This window comes from Podarcis pityusensis, assembly GCF_964106645.2.
Source record: "Podarcis pityusensis genome assembly, chromosome: 11".
NCBI lineage: Eukaryota > Metazoa > Chordata > Lepidosauria > Squamata > Lacertidae > Podarcis > Podarcis pityusensis.
The window spans coordinates 55,425,687-55,441,630 of record NC_138036.1 but is presented as its reverse complement, the minus strand read 5'-3'; the positions used below and the strand labels follow the sequence as shown (position 1 = coordinate 55,441,630).

At 41.4% G+C, this 15,944-nt stretch overlaps 1 protein-coding gene across 5 annotated transcripts in view; it reads left to right on the top strand.

Moving 5' to 3' along the window:
* Positions 1–15,944, top strand: part of ERCC6L2 (ERCC excision repair 6 like 2) — a 59,957-nt gene that overhangs the window by 23,791 nt on the left and 20,222 nt on the right. For all 5 annotated transcript variants that reach the window (XM_080972261.1, XM_080972260.1, XM_080972262.1 and 2 more), the window contains 6 exons: positions 1,607–1,678; positions 3,992–4,137; positions 7,707–7,802; positions 7,909–8,008; positions 11,853–12,005; positions 14,390–14,470. In XM_080972261.1, the coding sequence (XP_080828387.1) occupies positions 1,607–1,678; positions 3,992–4,137; positions 7,707–7,802; positions 7,909–8,008; positions 11,853–12,005; positions 14,390–14,470 (648 nt within the window). The remainder of the gene's footprint in view (positions 1–1,606; positions 1,679–3,991; positions 4,138–7,706; positions 7,803–7,908; positions 8,009–11,852; positions 12,006–14,389; positions 14,471–15,944) is intronic.

The window sequence follows — 15,944 nt, the reverse complement described above, 5'->3', positions numbered from 1 at the left end:
CCAAGAAGTTCTGAACTTGGATGTTGTACAGCAGGCTTAAAAGGGTGACTATTATACTCTGGGTTTTTAGAAAAATGTCATTGTGTGGTCATGGCCTTGTAGATTAAGGCTATCACATGCTGGGCAGCTACAATGATACAAATATGTGATTTGCCATCCTTGCATTTTGTTTGCATTAAGATCACACCTCCTGCACTGTTTCATGAATTTTCTTTTATTGCTGTTTTAACCAAAGCCGTGCGTTATCTGTACATTTTGTAAAATGTTTATTTTATACATGTTTAAATGAGTGCGTGCACACATCTGTATCTCTGATCATTTGATATCTTCTTACGGCGCAATCCAAACACAAGATTCACTGGTGTAAACAAGGTTGGAATAGGTGCGTCTCCAGCAGAATTAGCTGGGTCTGGAGTCTGTCCTACACTCAAGTAGGACTCTGGCAGAGATACATGCCCGAGTGGCATGTTCTCTCCCTCCTGGTCAATTGTTCGGGAGCTTCAAAAGCTTTCTTCAGCCCGAACATCACAGCGACCAATGCCAACAGACACCGGCACACTTAGGGATCCGCAGAGTCTTTGCAGTTGCGTAACAGACCTCAGCAACTCAGCATTTTGGCTAATCTACTTTATTTACATATAAACACACACAGAGCATTGCAACATGGCTCCCTCTCTCTCTAGCATCAGAAAGCAAAGAGAAAGAACAAAGGACAATAGTCCCACTTCATGTAACACAGTAACACAAACATCCTGTCTCCGTCACTTCCCACTCTGTGGAGTCAAAGCATAAACCGTCATGTGATAGACAAAAATCCCATGACTGCAATCACGGAGCAGGAGTTCTAACAGGCTCACCTGGGGTTAGGCTAGCTGGGGTCCCTCATCCTGGATCAGCTGGCGATACACTGGTGTAAGCCTTTCATTCTAGCACAGCCGCAGCTTGCCTGGGGCAAGTTCCACAAATGGGGCGTTCCAGGGTAGTGGCAGGGGACAAGCCATAACAGGAAGAGATTTACCCCTATTCCAAACTCTGTTCATCTCGGTCAAATGCAACCCAGCATAAGTTACATTGGCAAATAGCATGGTGTAAAGCAAACACAATTTTAAAGGCTGGTTTTGCCTCTGCTAGGCTTGTTTTGGCTCAGCTGGCGGTAGGCCTACTCCTGAACAAAGTTTGGAATAGGGGAAGTTTACACCAGGATAATATATCCCAGCATAAATTGCACTGACTTCCTGTCGTTTCCATTGACCTGCTCGTGTTTTTAGTTTGTATGATGCCACTTCAAATCAGTTGACTTGTTTTTTATTCTTCTTCTGGATTTTTTGTTGTGTTTTTTAAACCCTCAACCTTGGAAAGCTGTGATACAGTGGTACCTCGGGTTAAGAACTTAATTCGTTCTGGAGGTCCGTTCTTAACCTGAAACTGTTCTTAACCTGAAGCACCACTTTAGCTAATGGAAGCAAAGTTCTTAACCTGAGGTACTATTTCTGGGTTAGCGGAGTCTGTAACCTGAAGCGTCTGTAACCCGAGGTACCACTGTATATGTGAAAATATATTTTGCCTGAGGTTTATTCAATAACTCTTTTCTATGGTTTACTTACAGGTCCTTCAGAAACTTTTAAATCACTTCAGAAAAAACAAAGATAAAGTGCTCCTTTTTTCCTTCTCAACCAAGGTGAGCTTCATCTGATTTGTAACAAAACTGACTATAGCTTTCTTTGTTATATGGTTAAAAACCAGCGTACTCTGTTTAATACAACAATAAGTACTAGTACAGTTTAAATGATATAGAATAAAATGGTAAAAAAGTAAAGGTAAAGGACCCCTGACAGTTAAGTCCAGTTGCGGACGACTCTGGGGTTGTGACGCTCATCTCGCTTTACTGGCTGAGGGAGCTGACATTTGTCCACAGACAGTTTTCCTGGGTCATGTGGCCAGCATGACTAAGCCGCTTCTGGCGAAACCAGAGCAGCGCACAGAAACGCCATTTGCCTTCCCGCTAGAGCGGTACCTATTTATCTACTTGCACTTTGGCGTGCTTTCAAACTGCTAGGTTGGCTATTTTGTATTTTGTATTTTTATAGAAAGTCCATTTTGGCCTAGTAGGTAAAAACGACTGATGTATTTTGTAGGCTGTCATGCAAAATATTGCGAATAATGCTGTAATTTCTAGTTTTCTGTCTTCAAGAAGTAAAATGGGTAAATTCCAGACTTGGAACTTCTGGGCACTCTTCTAAGCAATGGGATAATAGTCTTTGTATGAGCTAATAGGGGCAACATAAGAGAACATGGAACTGACTGTAACTATGTGTAGTAAAGCATAAAGCATTGAATATATCTGCATCATCATCCACTTAAAGTATTAAATATGATAATAGCCCAGTCTGCATGTCACAGTAATTCACAGTTCATAGTTTACCAGCTGATTGGTCCTGCTTTGCACCTCCCTTCAATCCAGCAGGAGCAACAAACCATCATCCTCAGCTCAATGGTACAGTGGTACCTCGGGTTACATACGCTTCAGGTTACATAGGCTTCAGGTTACAGACTCCGCTAACCCAGAAATAGTGCTTCAGGTTAAGAACTTTGCTTCAGGATAAGAACAGAAATCGGGCTCCGGCGGTGTGGCAGCAGCAGGAGGCCCCATTAGCTAAAGTGGTGCTTCAGGTTAAGAACAGTTTCAGGTTAAAAACGGACCTCCAGAATGAATTAAGTACTTAACCTGAGGTACCACTGTATAACTGAACCAGGAGCCATGGTTTGTTTTACTCAAACAAACCATGGTTCGTAAGCCAAGACCAAACCTTGTTCTTGTTTGGAGAAAGCCAAACCATGACACACACACCCACACCCACACCCACACACACACCCCAAACACTTTTGTGTAAGGAAAACTTGGGAGTATTTCCTCATACCCCATAACAATCACACCTATGGCTGTTCAGTTGCATGTGCGCATAACAAAACAGATGCATGTACAATGATTATACAGTGGTGCCTCGCAAGACGAAAAGAATCCGTTCCGCGAGTCTCTTCGTCTTGTGGTTTTTTCGTCTTGCGAAGCAAGCCGCTTAGCGGCTTAGCGCTATTAGCGGCTTAGCGGATCAGCTGATAAGCGGCTTAGCGGCTTAGCGATCAGCTGATAAGCAGCTTAGCGGCTTAGCGGATCAGCTGTTAAGCGGTTTAGCGGATCAGGATCAGCTGATAAGCAGCTTAGCGGCTTGGGAAAAAGGGGGGGAAAGGAAAAAAAAACCCGCAGGAACTCGCAAGACATTTTCATCTTGCGAAGCAAGCCCATAGGAAATTCGTTTTGCGAAGCACCTCCAAAACGGAAAACCCTTTCGTCTAGCGGGTTTTCCGTCTTGCAAGGCATTCGTCTTGCGGGGCACCACTGTATTATGAAGTATTAATGCTTTTCCTCACACAGAAGGATTTCCTTGTCGGAAAAATGTAAGGTGTGAGGCAGCTCTTGGATAAACTGAGGATGCGATCCTGTTCACACTTCCAGAGGGTAAGTCCCATTGAACTCAGTGGGACTTACTTCTGAGCAGAGATGTGGTTTATCCTGCGAAACTTTCTTGTCAGTGCCTAGGCCAAGCTGTCTTGCCTCTTCCTCTTATGTGTGAATTCCTGCAACTGACTAATGGGACTTGGGGAAACGGCACATGAGATAAGGCAGGGTTGCCTGGGTTGAATTAAAAAATGAATGTAAACATTATCTGAGTTCTCCATATCAAATTAATAGTTCGTTGCTTCCACTGGAAAAGCAACACACTATTTAAACATACCACTGCAGTAAATGGAAAATGGAAAATGTTAAGTGTTTCTGCAAGTTAATTAAATATTTGTGATTCTATGACTTTGCAGAAAGAGCGATGGTAGGAAAACTCTGAGCTGTTACAGACCTTCAAGACACTTGATCTGCCTGTTTTATTGTGGTTCTTTTTAAATAGTACTAATTGCCTGGTCTCCCCACCTCTTCCACCAGTTGCTTGATGTTCTGGAGCAATATTGCATGGCATCTGGGCTAGATTACCGAAGACTCGATGGAAATACAAAAGCGGAGGAAAGGGTCAAGATAGTAAAAGAGTTCAACAGCATGGAAGAAGTTAACATTTGCCTCGTTTCTACAATGTAAGAAAACGCTGTGTCTGCTTTTGTCTAGGTAGTTAAGAGATTTATAGCAAATTTACTGCACTCCCACTTGATTGATCTTGCATTTTGTCACTTCCTTGGGAAGAAGCAATAACATTACTGTCTGCTGTTATAAGACTGGGAAGTAGACTGCATCAATCAAGACTATTAGGGTAGAAATGAGTCATATCCCTTACGTATTTCCATATTTCTTTGGTCTTCATCTTCGTCTACCCTTTCTGAGGATCGCTTGAGATCGAAAATGACGAGTGATAATATTAAATAAATAAAAGGCCCCCCCCCTTTTTGTTCCCCTTTTGGAACCAGAATAATCTTGAATGCAGTTGTTTTTGAAAGCTACCATCCTCAGTTTCGTTTGAAAGAAATTAGTAGTGACATGCACAAATAGAAACTCAGAAATTCAATTAAAAATTCAGTCATGGCCTCGGCTGTATTTAATGCTTAGAGTTAATCGGTCTATATTTTTCACTCGCCCTTCACAATATCACATCCCTGTTCACAAGATGCCATTTTATTTGTCACTCACGAAGCCCCCCAAAAGAGACCATTCTGTTTTGCTGTATTTAATACCAATACAGTATAATAGTCTTCAAGGCCTCCCACTTATAGGGCTAGTTTCAGACAGTAGCATTTTTTATGAATTTTATTGCAAACTGCTTTGAGATGTTATCCTAATAGGTGGTATATACATATTTTAAGTAATCAAATATAGTAATAATATTGTGTCAGGAAAAAATAAGCCCAATTAAAAACCCGTAATTTTTCTCAACTATGTTTCTTTTGTTTTCTATTTTTAATTCCAATAACTTTTCTTAAAAGAGAAGACCTAAGGTATGGGGAGGGTATTTTTAGTTACTTGAAGTTATTTCCTGCCAATTGAAATGTAATAGGATTACTCACTGGAATTTGGTGGATTGGGTTCAAAGAGAGACTGCACACCCATGTGATGTTATTGATGTGATGTAAAATTCCTACAAAATGCTTCCGATTTCATCTTTGAAGCCTACCCAGAATTTGAGCTGCTTTATTTGTAAGGAAAATGTGTTCAATATGCAACTGTTGGAGAGGAAAATGCCACATTGACACATATAATTTTACTCCCTGGAAAATACATGCAGGGTAACTTATCTCTGATCCATGCAAAAACTCTGAGAATTTTAATGAAAGCAAGTCATCACATCTTGTCTGTGAAACTTGTCAATATGGTTGAGGTTTAGCCAATTTATTTAAAAGAGTGTCTTCTTAATGGCTTATTTTGGACGGTTTTCGGTCTAGTTTATTAAGTGGTGGAAAAGAATTGTTGCAAGGAAAGTAGAAGCATAACGTTTTAAAAGTTTAGTAAGCTTCATTTCCTTGGAGTTTCTGAAACCAAGTGAACATAAATTGTGTCCTGTCCCTTCAAACTGAAGTACAGCCCATTAGTTTAATTGAATGTGGCAAGCGAGTTTTCCTGTAAATGGAACAACGTAGTTAATGTAAACCTCTATACCCCCTTCTTTCATCCTGTATAGCTTTGGGGAAGAATGAAAGTGACCTTGAGGTATCTTGTACAAAACAACATAGTTGGAAAATGTACATTGTTTGTAGTGTAATAAATGTGAATGTCACTTTCCATCGCTAGTATTGGTTACAGATAGGTAGCCGTGTTGGTCTGCCATAGTCAAAATAAAAAAATCCTTCCAGTAGCACCTTTAAGACCAACTAAGTTAGTTCTTGGTATGAGCTTTCGTGTGCAAGCACACTTCTTCAGATACACTGAAACAGAAGTTGCCAGATCCTTCTATATAGTGAGAAGGTGGGGAGGGGTATTACTCAGAAGGGTGGTGGGAATGGGAGATTGGCAGATAGCTGAGATGAGCCTGCTGACGACTCTTAACGACTGTAATAGGTCTTACAGGAAAAGGCAAGGGGTGAGAAGGTGAGAAATGGCTTAGTCATGTATAATGGGATAAGAATCCAATGTCTTTGTTCAAACCAGGTCTCTCCATGGTTTTAAGTTTGGTAATGAGTTGCAATTCAGCAGCTTCTCTTTCCAGTCTATTTCTGAAATTCCTTTGTAGTAAAACAGCTACTTTGAGATCTTGTATAGAATGTCCTGGGAGATTGAAGTGTTCTCCTACTGGTTTCTCTGTTTTGTGATTCTTGATGTCAGATTTATGTCCATTTATTCTTTGGCGTAAGGTTTGGCCTGTTTGTCCAATATAGAGAGCTGAAGGACACTGTTGGCATTTGATGCCATACACAATGTTAGATGATGAGCAATTGAATAGTCCCGAGATGGTATGTGTGATGTTGTTGGGGCCAGTAATGGTGTTGTCCGGGTGTATGTGGCAGCAAAGTTGGCATCTGGGTTTATTGCAGGCTCTGGTGCCAGTGTCCGTGTTAAGTCTGGTTGTAGTATTATTGTGGGTTAGGAGTTGTTTAAGATTGGGTGGCTGTCTGTAGGCAATGAAAGGTCTTCCTCCCAGAGCTTGAGAAAGAGAACTGTCATTGTCCAGGAGAGGTTGTAGATCTCTGATGATGCGTTGTACTGTTTTAACTTGGGAGCTGTATGTGATGACTAGAGGTGTTCTGTTATTTTCTTTTTTGGGTCTGTCTTGCAGCAAGTTCTCTCTGGGTATAAGTCTGGCTCTGTTGATCTGTTGTCTAACTTCATCTGCTGGGTATTTTAGTTCTGAAAAGGTTTGCTGTAGATCTCTTAGGTGAGAGTCTCTGTCTGTAGAATTGGAACAGATGCGGCTGTAACGTAGTGCCTGGCTATATACAATGGACTGTTTGGTATGTTTGGGATGGTAGCTAGAGGCATGTAGATATGTTTGTCGGTCAGTTGGTTTACGGTATAAGGTGGTGTCTATGCGCCCATCCTGTATTTTTATAGTAGTGTCCAAAAAATGTATTTCTTGCATAGATTGATTCATTGTAAGGTTGATTGTGGGGTGAAAATCATTAAATTTCTGGTGAAAGGTGTCCAGGGTCTGTTGACCATGTGTCCAGATGATAAAAATATCGTCAATGTATCGCAGGTACAAGAGAGGTTTGAGTGGGTAGGAGTTTAGGAAACGTTGTTCTAAATCTGCCATGAAGATGTTGGCATACTGTGGGGCCATGCGGGTGCCCATTGCTGTGCCGCTGATCTGAAGGAACAGGTCATCACCGAATTTGAAGTTGTTGTGGGTAAGGACAAATTGGCAGAGTTTGGTGGCAAGGTCCGCTGTGGTTTTATCTGAAATGGTGTTCCTTATAGCTTGTAAACCATCGCTAGTATTGTGAGATTATGGAAGATGATGGGACAGTAGCTCTATTGCACAGGAACAGTGAAACTTGCAGTAAGTTTGTTCGTTATGATGAGAGAAATGCTATTTGTGGTTTCTACTGAAAGCAGTATAGTTAGTGGCATTATTTATAGCCTTTTGGAAACTTGAGAACTTTCTGCCAGTTTGTCTAGGAAAAATGCTCGTAACAAATAATGCTACTTTATATACAAGTGGTGATCTCATTTAAAAAAACACACATTTCTTCACCTCTTTGTTTCTTCTGTTGTTATAAAGGGCTGGTGGACTGGGGCTCAATTTTGTTGGTGCAAATATTGTCATACTGTTTGACCCAACATGGAACCCAGCAAATGATCTTCAAGCCATTGACAGGTACAGTCAACTTGCTAAAAACTGGTTACTTTGAAATATAGATGTTGCTTCTCTTTTTTCCTTCTCTTTTCTTCTTCTTTTTGACCCTGGACTTTGGTTTTTTCAGAGCTTACAGGATTGGCCAATGCAGGGATGTGAAAGTATTTCGGCTAATCTCTTTGGGGACGGTGGAGGAGATGATGTACTTACGGCAGGTTTATAAACAGGTAAGGTTTTCACTGTGCTTTTGTTCACATTGCTGATTTTTTATATCAAATCACAGCACTTGTTAACCAGTTGTTTGTGTAAAAATTAAAGTTGACCGAATATAACGCAATCTTTATCTTTGCTTTATGGCTTTTAAGCTAATTTAATAATTCTCATATATAATTTAAACTCTTCCTAGAGAGAATATAACAAAAGAATATATACCAGGGTGCCTGAAATAAATGTTCACATTTAAGTCGTCATTAACTAGTAAAGGGCAATATTTATCATGGCAGAGGCATAAATAATAAAACATCTAAACACTTCTGACACGCCCCTTTATTTCTTAAGAAGCACCTAGTTCTTACAATGACTTATCAAGTTTCACATTCATTTATATCATTTGTGCCCATGCTTTTTGATTTTGAAGCATAAGTACATATATAATTGCTTTGCGTCACATTAATCTTTTTTATATACTTTTCTTTTCTCATTCCTCTTCTCTCTTTTCTTTGCTCCTTGCTTCACTTCCTTTGTAGTCTCTTGACTGTACAAATTTAGATTATAAGTTCATTAGGGCATGGAACCCTCTCCCTGCCTGTAGGTGTGGAGGACTCCCTGGTCCTGAATGGGGTAGCTGTGCCCATGAAGGACCAGGTGCGTGGCCTGGGAATCATTCTGGACTCACAGCTGTCCATGGAGGCGCAGGTCAATTCTGTGTCCAGGGCAGCTGTTTACCAGCTCCATCTGGTATGCAGGCTGAGACCCTATCTGCCCGTGGACTGTCTCGCCAGAGTGCTGCATGCTCTAGTTATCTCCTGCTTGGACTACTGCAATGCGCTCTACGTGGGGCTACCTCTGAAGGTGACTTGGAAACTGCAATTAATCCACACTGCGGCAGCTAGACTGGTGACTGGGAGTGGCCGCCGAGACCACATAACACCGGTCTTGAAAGACCTACACTGGCTCCCAGTACGTTTCCGAGCACAATTCAAAGTGTTGGTGCTGACCTTTAAAGCCCTAAACGGCCTCGGTCCAGTATACCTGAAGGAGCGTCTCCACCCGCATCGTTCTGCCTGGACCCTGAGGTCCAGCGTCGAGGGCCTTCTGGCAGTTCCCTCACTGCAAGAAGCCAAGTTACAGGGAACCAGGCAGAGGGCCTTCTCAGTAGTGGCACCCGCCTTGTGGAACACCCTCCCACCAGATGTCAAAGAGAAAAACAACTACTAGACTTTTAGAAGACATCTGAAGGCAGCCCTGTTTAGGGAAGCTTTTAATGTTTAATAGATTGTTGTATTTTAATATTCTGTTGGAAGCCGCCCGGAGGGGGTGGGGAAACCCAGACAGATGGTTGGGGTATAAATAATAAATTAATATTATTATTATTTATCACATTGTAAAACGCCGTATGCACCGGTGGTGTTTTATAAATAAGTGCCCTGATAAACATTAGAATTTTCTGACATTGTTCACTGGTCTTCTAAAACTTATTTTCTCACGGTTTGACTTAGTGTGTTCTCTGAAACTGGGCTCTTCATTGATCTCTCTCCAGATGTATCACAAGCGGTAACCAAGGTTTATTCTTGGATTTACAGCTCATGGTTTGCCTGGAGAGCCACATCACTAAACCATGACCTAGCTTATGGCAGGAGGATCAGAGAAGGAGTGCAGCAGCTGCAATCTCCTCTGCAGGGAACCTTATTATTGTGTGTTTTCAGTAATGGGTTATGTACATTAAACTCCTTCAACGTTGAACTCCTTCTCTTGACACCTGGCTGTTAAAATATTAAAATTAAAGTAAGAATCACCCAAGAACCAACATTTAATGGTTTTAACAATACTGGGTTATATCCAACTAAGTCCTACTCAGAGCAGCAGATCCATTGACATTTATGGGCTTAAATTCATGAATTTTAGTGGATCTATTCTGAGTACGACTTAATTTAAACATTCTATGTGGAAATGAATTGTTTTCTACACAAGTTGCAGCTAATATTCCTCTTGATATAATTTGAAATAATGAATGTTAGTAGTGCTGGTCTCACTGTTTGTTTGGGGAGGAGGAAAGTAATATTGCTGGTAATGTGATCAGTTCAGAATAAATAATTGTAGAGGTCCTGAAGTTCAGGTCTTTTACAGAAAAACACTGTCAAAACAGATCAGTTTTTAGGCCAACTACCTTTGACAAGACTTTAAACTTTCTTAAAAATCCTGCCCGCTATACATTTTGTTAATTAGCTTACAGGCAGCATTAATGTATGTTTGAGAAACTTGATTGAAATCATTGCCTTGTAAATTCATGTGAAGTTTCCCAATAGTATTTTCAGGTGGTGTCATTCCATGTATCTGTGTAAAACCTTTAACAATAAATCAGTCACAATGCCGTTTTGCAAATGAATTATACTTTAAATTGCGATAGTGCCAGGATTTTGACCAGCAAGTGATTACACCTTTTTGTTAGATTAGGAAGAGAGTATTGCAGATATTAATATCGTGCAGTTTGAAGCGACTAGAAGCATAAGTCCTGACTCCTGGTGAAAGAAATCATTGTCCAGACCCATAAAAATATGATTCAAACTTTTACGTGCAGAACTCTTCAAAAACAGAACATAAGCATCTAAAATATCCATGTGCCATCCAGCACAGGCTCAGCATCTTAGAAATAAAAGGTAGCTCCAAGAATTAAAACGGTGCCTCTCTCCCCTATTCTAGCCTGCCTAAGGCTATGCAGCTCTTTTTGGAGAGCCACTATCCTCTCCTTTTGTTCTATATCAGAGAAAGGCTAACAGCCACCATCCTTTCAAGATGGCGAATTTGCAACTCAATACTTTTGTCATCTGATCTCAAGTTACAACACTCACATGTTAGCTAGCAGAAAACAACAGTTAGTTAATTATCAACTCATTGATACACATACATTTTCCATTTCTGTGTCAATTAAACTGATTATGCTTAACAGAGAGGTCAGGAGATTTTTTCTGGCATTTGGCAATTCAGGGGACAACAAGCCTCACAAGATGGTACAACATAGTAAGTAACAGGTGAAACCTGAAAAAAAGGTTGCAGATCTGTAAAAGGATTTCTCCAGTGTTGGGCTCTAGGCAGCCTTGAACAGGAGCTTCATATTGCTTTTCAGGCATGTAGATTTTTCAGGAAGGATGAGCGGCAAAGGATGCCTTTATTTTCATCCTATCTCCAATGTCTTCCCCTATTGTGCTATATACTGTGCCACCAGTCTCAGATCTGAGCATTTTATTGCTTTACAGCAAGGTGGTGGAAAGTGAGAGTAGTGGGAAGCCTTTTTTCACCAGTTGTGGTCCCACATTGGATTTTGCCTGTTGACTATGAGGAAGGGACAAGTAGGCTGTTTCTCAAGTAATATGAAAGCCTTGGTGGTGCAGATGTAGCCTGTGGATCATATATTGCTTTCCCCTAGCTCATGTTAACTAAATTCTCATTTGATTGTTGAGGATGGTGGCAGTGGGGCTGTGGCCTACACTTGGAGATAATCTACTGCCTAGCTTGTTTCTTATTTGCAGTATGTAGCTGGGTGTGTTGCAAAACGGTGTATCTGCTGGAGTACATTAGCACAGTTATTTGGTTTCCTATGTTATACAGGGTACACGGGAGACTTCAGAGCACATTTTCTTTATTTTCCAATAACATTATTCAGGTTAATATTACTCCACAATGGTGGCATCTGCCAGGGAAAATAAAACACAATATTTTACTCTTTTAGGAATTTCTGCCTGCTCTGGCTAAATCTGCACATAAACTGTAAATGCCAGGAAATTCTGACATGTTGCAGGAACACGCTCCTGAATTATTATTATTATTATTTTTTTATGTTCTACTCTGTTTTAGCAACTGCATTGTGCTGTAGTGGGAAGTGAAAATGCCAAGCGGTATTTTGAGGCTGTGCAAGGATCAAAGCAACACCAAGGAGAACTTTTTGGTATTCATAACCTTTTCAAGCTTCAGGACCATGGATCCTGTCTGACAAAAGAGATTCTGGAGGTGTGGTGTTTTACCTTTGTCCTTTTGAATATTTCTGCGTCTTTTCTCTATATCTTACCAGGCTTGTGAAGAAACACATGTTTTGAAATGTGGGAGCATTTTCACAACAGTAAAGTTAGTAATATTGCTTTTCTCACCACATAAGAGAGATCCAGTCTAGTTGCTAGTGTAACTTTTCCTTAACTTGGGGCTGGGGAAACTTTTTGGTCCAAGGGCAGCATTCCCTAATGGGCATCCATTTGCGGGGGCAAATGCTAATGGTGGCCAATGGGGCCAGAGGCAAAAGTAGGCTGAGCAGTTGGTGTAACCCTTTGTACAGTAGGCTACCTTCCAGTTTATTATTTGTACCCCACCCATCTGGCTGGGTTTCCCCAGCCACTCTGGACGGCTTCCAACAAAGATTAAAAATGCATTAGAATGTCACACATTAAAAACTTCCCTGAACAGGGCTGCCTTCAGATGTCTTCTAAATGTTAGGTAGTTGTTTGTCTCTTTGACATCTGATGGGAGGGCATTCCACAGGTTGGGCGCCACTACCGATAAGGCCCTCTGCCTGGTTGCCTGTAGCTTTGCTTCTCGCAATGAGGGAACCTTAGCGTCCAGGCAGAACGAGGGGGGGGGGAGACGCTCCTTCAGGTATACTGGGCCAAGGCCATCTTTACACCCAAGCAAGCAACCAGCATGTTCACAGTTCAAAAAAACATTCCAGCCAGGCAAAAGTATTTGAGAAGGGCACAGAATATCCCCAGGCAGAGAAAAGGTATAACCTGGGAAGAGTTCTGAAGGCTCGAGTTTCCTCACCACCACATTAACTTGATATTTTAATATTTATTTGTTTGAGAAACTCCTAACCTGTTTTTCATTGAATATGCTCCCAGATCAGGGTACATCGTGGTAATTCAAAATAAAATACAGTTAAAGTCAGTATAGTTCCAAAGAGCAAACAAGAAACAACTTAAGCAAGTCCTTCAAGGGCAGAGATGCCCATCTGCACCAATCAAGCTGAATGGTTTAAAACAAAAAAACCTCCACCTAGTGCCGAAAACCCATCATAGCGCCAGTCGAATGTGAGAGGAGGAGGCATTCCCTGAGCAGAGCATCATTACTGAGAAAAACCCTCTCATTTGTTGCCACATTGTGGATATTTTAATTATTCATATACATCGTAGCTTGGAAGTCAAACAGAATCCGTTCCGGAAGTCCGTTCGACTTCCAAAATATTTGGAAACCAAGGCACGGCTTCCGATTGGCTGCAGGAAGCTCCTGCAGCCAATTGGAAGCTGTGGAAACCACGTCGGACGTTGGGGTTCCAAAGAACGTTCGCAAACCAGAACACTCACTTCTGGGTTTGCAGCGTTCAGGAGCCAAAACGTTCAATTTGCAAGGCGTTCGACTTCCGAGGTACGACTGTGTGTGTGTGTGTGTGTGTATATATATATATATATATATATATACAGTGGTGCCCCGCAAGACGAATGCCTCGCAAGACGAAAAACTCGCTAGACGAAAGGGTTTTGCGTTTTTTGAGTCGTTCCGCAAGACGAATTTCCCTATGGGCTTGCTTCGCAAGACGAAACGTCTTGCGAGTTCTTGCGAGTTTGTTTCCTTTTTCTTAAAGCCGCTAAGCCGTTAATAGCCACTAAGCCGCTAATAGCCGCTGAGCCGCTAATAGCCGTGCTTCGCAAGACGAAAAAATCGCAAGACGAAGAGACTCGCGGAACGGATTAATTTCGTCTTGCGAGGCACCACTGTATATAGTAATAATCCCCAACCAGGAAAATATCAGGAATTAAGGCATAGCTGTCAACTTACGGATTTGAAAATAAGGGACCAGCAGCCTCGGAAATAAGGGATCAGCAGCCAAAATAAGGGATCAACAATTACTTTGATAAAATACATATTTTGTTATGTGCAAATGGCTTTAGATACCTATTAGGTCCATAAATTACCATTAAGCATATATTCAACACAAAAAAACAGCAACAATTTGTTGTTGACAAAGGACAGCTGGACATAGAAAGGGCCCCACTACCTTCAGTATCTTATTTAAGGGACATCATCAATAAGGGACAGCAGCGGGACATGGCGCTGGGATAAGGGACTGTCCCACCAAATAAGGGACACTTGACAGCTATGAATTAAGGTCTGCTAACTCTGTCCTTGAATGCAAATAAAGCAATTCCCCCAAGCCTGCTGATGCCCTGACATATCTCTCTGTGTGTGTCTGTGTTGCCATTTTGGCTACACAAGGATCAGCAGTCAGAGAATGTCTCCATTATTAGTATCTAGAACAGGCATGCACCGATGTGCAGAAAGGTGACTGATCAGACCAGCGAGTCTACATGATGTAAGCTTAACCATTAGTAAATTGCTTCATTTTTTAGAGAGAGGGCCAAGTGGAAGCTGGTGTCATGACAGCTACTACATGGTTAAAAGAGGAACCCCAGGGAGACGCAGCAGAAACGGTAAATTATCAACTTGCCTTTCTGTTTTCACATGTTATGAAATGTACTGCTTTAAGATTTTGGATCTGCTAACTGTGGTAAAGTCTTGAGCTGTCAGTTGGAGTAGACCCGGAGGAAACTGGAGGGGAAAAACCTAGGACGACAGGGTTAGAAGTGTCCGAAACTTCTCCGTACTTCAAAACATTTCTGTGCACATTGTATAAAGTTACTTTTCTGGCTTATGAACTTAGGTGGCTTTTTTCATTTTGAATCTGCCAAGTGATTTTTTTGGCAGAACAGTGCATCGTACCAAATAATAAATGGAGAGGAACAAGGAATTTAAGAACAAATTATTGGTATTTTTAAAACATACACTTGTGAAAGAAATAAAGAAAATGTGGCCATTAGAGGTTGAGTTTAATGGTGTCTCCTTGGCTGATGGAAGCTTTTTTCCTTCCAGCAGGTGGGTGGTGCTGTGGTCTAAACCACTGAGCCTCTTGGGCTTGCCGATCAGAAGGTTGGCGGTTCGCATCCCCATGACAGAGTGAGCTCTTGTTGCTCTGTCCCAGCTCCTGCTAACCTAGCAGTTCGAAAGCACACCAGTGCAAGTAGATAAATAGGTACCACTATGGCGGGAAGGTAAACGGCGTTTCCGTGCGCTCTGGTTTCTGTCCCGGTGTCCCTTTTCCATGCGCTCTGGCATTCATCATGGTCCTCCATGTGCCAGTAGCGGTTAAGTCTTGCTGGCCACATGACCCAGAAAACTGTCTGTGGACAAATGCCGGCTCCCTCGGCCTGAAAGCGAGATGAGTGTCGCAACCCCATAGTCGCATTTGACTGGACCAGCTTCCTCCGTCCACTGGATCAAAGAGCTTTCTATCAGAAGAGGGGTGGGCACAAATGGGTATAACTCTACATCATTTTAGAAAGGCCTGTTTTCTGCTTTTAAATTCTAATGTTCTTATAATTGGGAACCTTGGCTTATCTATAATTAGTTTTGCTATTTGTGTAGGTGTATTTTTTTTAACCTTTCTAAAAGAAGTCCAATGTAGCTCACATAGCTACTATACCATAAATATACTGTAAGCGGTATCATCAAAATGTCACACAATAAAACAGAGACTCCATTAAACATCCAAGCAAGTCCTGTAAAAATAAGTAAAATGTCTTTTTTTATCAAGAAGTTTTTTGTTTCTTTCATTAAAGATTAGCTACTTCTCCAGTGTGCCCTCTTACAAATAATTCAATTAAGCCTGTATTGTAAGTGTATTGAAAAGTAAGCCCTACGGAATGGACTTGGACTTGCTTCCCAGTTGCCCTGTAAGCATCAGCCTATAAGTTGAGCTGTTTAGTTTTGATTGCTGTCGGGTCAAATAATAATGCATCTTTAAAAGCTGCACAAAAACGAGACATTGGAAGATATGGTAAGAAAATGAGGAAGTTGCTTCTCCATAACCAAATAGTAGGTAACAAACCAGAGGGAATGGTTTGTCAA